At 32.7% G+C, this 5,409-nt stretch overlaps 2 protein-coding genes and 1 long non-coding RNA gene across 3 annotated transcripts; 2 read left to right on the plus strand and 1 right to left on the minus strand.

Moving 5' to 3' along the window:
- Nucleotides 1-1,043: 1,043 nt before the first annotated feature.
- On the plus strand, nt 1,044-1,646 carry LOC145318140 (uncharacterized). Its single transcript, XR_013879241.1, has 2 exons — nt 1,044-1,432; nt 1,571-1,646. It is a non-coding gene; the product is annotated as an uncharacterized LOC145318140 (long non-coding RNA).
- Nucleotides 1,647-2,086: 440 nt separating this feature from the next.
- Nucleotides 2,087-2,503, minus strand: LOC145318170 (histone H2B-like). Its single transcript, XM_080159516.1, has one exon. The coding sequence runs from the start codon at nt 2,499-2,501 to the stop codon at nt 2,127-2,129; it is 375 nt and encodes a 124-aa protein (XP_080015642.1). The 5' UTR covers nt 2,502-2,503; the 3' UTR covers nt 2,087-2,126.
- Nucleotides 2,504-4,233: 1,730 nt separating this feature from the next.
- Nucleotides 4,234-4,691, plus strand: LOC145318171 (histone H2A-like). Its single transcript, XM_080159517.1, has one exon. It carries the CDS (start codon nt 4,251-4,253, stop codon nt 4,626-4,628), a length of 378 nt encoding a protein of 125 aa, XP_080015643.1. The 5' UTR covers nt 4,234-4,250; the 3' UTR covers nt 4,629-4,691.
- The last annotated feature ends 718 nt before the right edge of the window (nt 4,692-5,409 follow it).

A 5,409-nucleotide genomic window follows, 5' to 3' on the forward strand; every position in this document is an offset into this window, starting at 1 on the left:
TTTTTCCTGTTCTATGGTTTATACATTTATAGGGTATATATTTAAAAGAATTTCAATTTTTACCATGTAGTTTTAAAAAAAATAAGACTCAAAAATCACTTTGTGATAAATGCATTCTATATAGCTGGCTTATTTTCACACCAAAAAAAAACAGCATGACGGCTAATTTAGTGATGCCTAATTCTATGAAATCTATTGTAAAACAAAATTATATATGTTTGATGGCATTCTTGTAACTTATACTTGAAATCAGGTTTCTGAAATGCACTTCATGCAATTATCCCTTTAGGATATTTTCAGTTTAAATAAAAATAAAGAATTATTAAGATCTGTATCAATATAATACAGCATAAAAAGTAGAATCCATTTGATGGGGCAACTTAAAATTTAAAGACAATTTTGACCCCAATTGTATCAAGAAGGAATTAAAATAATAATGGTTTTCAAATTATCTTAATTTTCCTCGTGTTTCAATTCTTGAAACTAAATGGAAAGAACGATCATAAACTTTGTATGTAATATTTTTGTCATTTCAAATTATAGGGTGCTACATATAGGTCATATTATTCTTAAGTGAAGCCTTTGCATTTATTTTCTATAATTGTATTCAATGCCTAGATGGTTCTTTTATATTATATATTTTATTTTATTTTTCAGATTTAATTTTAAATTCTTTTTTCCATCATAAAAGCAATCTTGAGAAGAAGAAAATGCAGGCGCGAGAATCTGGGTAAGTTATTTTGATTATTATATTGTTTTTTTTAAAAATCTAGGATAAACGGAAGATTTAAAATCTTATTTTAATATAAAAACTTGTAAGGTTAATGATTGGATTAATTTTTATTAACGTGTTACATTATAATTCATTAAATACTTAAAATTTAAAGATTTTGTTAAAAGAATTGGAAAGTTTTAATGATTGTATTATTTTGAAAACGTTTTTTTGGGGTAAATTCGGTTTTAATATTTTAATATGTAAAAATTTTAAAAGATTTATTCTAATTTTATTTAGATTGATTCAATCTGCTAGTAGTTATGGGAAATTCATTCCACAGGTTTTCTCCAAAGAAATTGTAAAAACTGGGGCAGTTTTTACAGCATGTGCTAGGGCAAATTCAAGAGGCGATTCTTTAAATGGAGAATTTAAGATTTCGGCTTTTTCTACAGAACCTATTGATTTTGTGTTTAATTTGTCAAGCATTTTTGGAGAAACAAATCCAATTCCCGGTTGCAAAATGTCCTGGCCTAAATTGTTACAAGATCTTAAATTCATTGATAATAGATGGCACACTTGTTGGTATTCTCTACAGGACGAAATCAATGCTGGTAATATGTCTTTCACCAAAGAAGGTGTCACTGAGGAACCGTATAATGATTTTTTGAAGAGAATGAGAGCCCCATTTGCCAACAAGGAGCTAGCTATGATGTTTAGGTTAGTTTTATTCTATGAATATTAATTCTTTTGTGAAGTTTTAAAAAATATTTATATTTTAAGTTTTATTTTGAATTTTAAGACATTTTTTGTGTTAAATTTATTTAGTCTTTATGATAATTTAGAGTTCAATTTTAGGATTGAATGTTTTTCTCCTCCTTCTGGCTCAAAGATGTTTTTTGGAATCCGTATATTAATATATATTTGGCATTAAGTCATAAAAGTAATAATTCCAAAAATCTATCTTTAAAACTTCTTTAGTTAATATTATTGTAAAATTTCAAATAATTAAAATTCACATACATATTAAGAGATACGCTAAATTAACCTGCGACCGTATCTCAACACGTAAAGACTAAGTTACAAATTATTCATTCTGCTGCTTTGTCAGGTGAGCGAAATAAATATACAAAGTAGGGGGAACATGAGTAAGCTTTTTAGGAAAAGCTTTATTTACTAGTGTACTATTCTATGCAGACATCATATTTTCTCCTAGCAAAGTTTTCTCCTACTTTATATCTCAATCTGTCCGTCTGTAATGATCTGACGGTCATTTGATTTGCTGCCATTAAAGAAAGACACTGAATCAACTAATTTTCTTGGTCAATATTTTGTAAGAAAGTTTAAATTCTCATTATGATAGGTTTAGTTGGTCCTGTATAGGACCGTTGTTTCCATTGGGCAGAAGATCAACTTACTTGGAGCTGGTGTACTTGGTGACAGCCTTGGTTCCCTCAGAGACGGCGTGCTTGGCCAACTCTCCGGGAAGGAGAAGCCTGACAGCAGTCTGGATCTCCCTGGAGGTGATGGTGGACCTCTTGTTGTAGTGAGCCAGACGGGAAGCCTCAGCAGCAATGCGCTCAAAGATGTCATTGACAAAGGAGTTCATGATGCTCATGGCCTTGCTGGAGACACCAGTGTCGGGGTGCACCTGCTTCAACACCTTGTAGATGTAGATAGCATAGGACTCCTTCCTTCTCAACTTCTTCTTTTTCTTGTCTCCCTTAGCAATGGCCTTCTGGGCTTTGCCGGACTTCTTGGCAGCCTTTCCTGAAACTTTGGGGGGCATGGTGATTGATGTAGATATCAGATAGATGAATCTGATTCTTTCTTAATTCTCCTCATATAAATACATACCCTGTGTTGAGGCACTTCTCTGTGTAATTCCCGCCCATTTCAATCTCATTGTTGTGGACAAGGCAGGTGATCTTTATCACAAACATAAAGGGGGAGAGGGGTGTAAAGCTTGGGGTGTCCGTGACGAGCCGGCCCGCGCGAGGGATCATGTCGAGCAATGAGCCATTAAAGCCCTCCCACTTCTCGTGTGCGCATTGAATGTACAGGCACGACTATACAACATTGGAGGGAAATTTCAATTGTTTAATAAGAGAAAATAAACTTTTTGTCAAAATCATGTTTTTAATGAACCTACAGAATTTCTGGTAACGATTATACAGTTGCTACGAATTCTAAATTGTACCTAAATGTTACAGGAAACACCATGCAAAGTTTGAAATTCTAACATGCCTAAATTGACTTGTATAAATTTAATGATCAATTTAAACCAAGTTAAAAAGAATTTTTCATCTTAGAAAAAATCATATAAATATCTGAGAGTTAAGGTTTTCACTAATTCTCACTATTAATTACGAGTTAAGTTAACTATTTTCTTTATCCTTTTTTATAAAGTAGTAAGGTTTCCTAACGTAACTAAAGCTTAAGAGTTCAATTACTTCTTAATTGATTTATTTATCTATTTTAGAAAAGCTTCAGTTAGGTCATGTGATGGTTTTTGGCTATATTATTAACAGATTTAGGTTTCAGGAGGGTTTAAAGCTATTTTATAGCCACTCTGTCCTCCGTATCCGCTTGTATTATATAAAGTAGCAAGCTTTTATTTCTGTAGCAAAGGATCTCTCTAACCACTAAAACCAATATGGCTTTCTTTTACAATAGAGCTTCTTACAGGTTCTGAGATGGTTTTAGGCTATTTTGAATTTGATGTTCTTCCATATAACTCCCAATCTATAGCCCCTTGGTGTTAGGGGCGCAGCGACTATTTATCTATTAAGAAAGAAGGAAACTCAAAGTCCTAGCCTAGCACAGGAAAATTTATGTGATTTGGGCTATTATTTCTATTACGTTTCTGTTTAAAGTATTTAGGCATGTAATACGATATTTTTAAAATAAGTTATTTTGAAATTGCAAAATCAAATACATTTTGATTTAAACTTTCTTTGAAAAAAAATTGATACCTCTATGATATACATAAATTGCAATAGTTTCATTCACAAAAAGCTTCATAATCACGAGAGAAAATATAATTTACATGTATTGTCTAATTCCTTTTCTGTCTGTTTTCATATTAGATTTAAAGAAAGTGTTTGAAGAATATTAACAAATAAGAAGAAAATTAAATGTGAATTGTAAAAATTACATCGAAAGGACAAAGTAAAACAAAGAGTACTTGAAACAAAACTTTAGATATAGTCGGGGAGTACCTCAAGGTTGCATACTAGGTACTTAATATATAAAAATCCGTTAAAAATTAATTTGGCGGGAAAGGCAGGTGTAATTTTGTGAATAGGGAGGAGATACACATACAGCAGGGGGAGGGACATATTAGAGTTCAAAGAGATAAAAAGGGGGAGGGGGATACATTTGGTCTCAAAGTCACTGAGAAATGGGGAAAAGGTCTTATCAGCAAAAGAGAAGGAATTTCTAAAGATATTAAGCTCCGGTTGGGTATAAATATGGCAAATTTAAATTAACAATTCAGTTTCTATTTTAGCCGAAACAACCTAACCTAATAATCATTATGTCTGGCCGCGGAAAGGGAGGTAAAGTGAAGGGAAAGGCAAATAGCAGGTCTAGCCGTGCTGGTCTGCAGTTTCCCGTTGGACGTATCCACCGTCTTCTGAGGAAGGGCAACTATGCTGAGCGTGTTGGAGCTGGTGCCCCAGTCTACATGGCTGCCGTCATGGAATACCTGGCCGCTGAGGTTCTTGAGTTGGCTGGTAATGCCGCCAGAGACAACAAGAAGACAAGAATCATCCCTAGGCATCTGCAGCTCGCCATCCGCAACGACGAGGAGTTGAACAAGTTGTTGAGTGGTGTCACCATCGCCCAGGGTGGTGTCCTCCCCAACATCCAGGCTGTTCTCCTCCCCAAGAAGTCTGAGAAGACCAAGGCTTAAAAAGTTGACCGTTGTATCTGCTACTCTACTCTGTACCTGAAAACGCTCTCTTTATAGAGAGCCTAAAATATTACTTATTGAGAAAATTCTTCTTGTAAATTATAAGACAAGACTTAAATTAGCAAATTAAATAAACTAAGGACTTGTATAAAGTTTACCTATAAAAGATAAAGGATGTCGACACCCATAAAAGCAAAGCTCTGTAACCATAGAACAAACTAACATTAACGATAAAAAAATCAAGTAAACTTATTCCAACTAGATACTGGATACAAAGTACATAATTACAATTTTAGGAATTAATTGTAGAGATGCTTCGCTTCTATATTTATCGTCCTAATAATAAGTAATCAAATATTCAGAGCAAAAGGTAAATTTTATGAAATAAAAAATTGTCAAAACAGTTAATATCAACATGGTATAAACATACATTATGGTAACGAATATAGAGTTCCTACACTTTCTAAATCGTAACTAAATGCTACATGTTCTAGGTATAGAAAAGTTTAGTTATTATAAAAAGGACAAGAAATGTGCAATAAATCTTATAATAAAATCACGAAACATTTAAGAAAGGATGTGTTTGTCTTTTGCAACACGAAGGATATAAATTTATTTCAAGTGTATATCTTAAATAGAAGCCGAGCAAATCACATTAACTCATTATCTTTAAGTACGGACGGACAAAGTGAATTATGAGTAGCTTTGGTACTAAAAAGATAACTTAATAAAACAATTTAATTATAAAATTTATTTTATTAATTCAAATATACAAAACATA

This window comes from Acartia tonsa, chromosome 4 (genome assembly GCF_053477335.1).
Source record: "Acartia tonsa isolate MP-2025a chromosome 4, ASM5347733v1, whole genome shotgun sequence".
Classification (NCBI taxonomy): Eukaryota; Metazoa; Arthropoda; class Copepoda; order Calanoida; family Acartiidae; genus Acartia; species Acartia tonsa.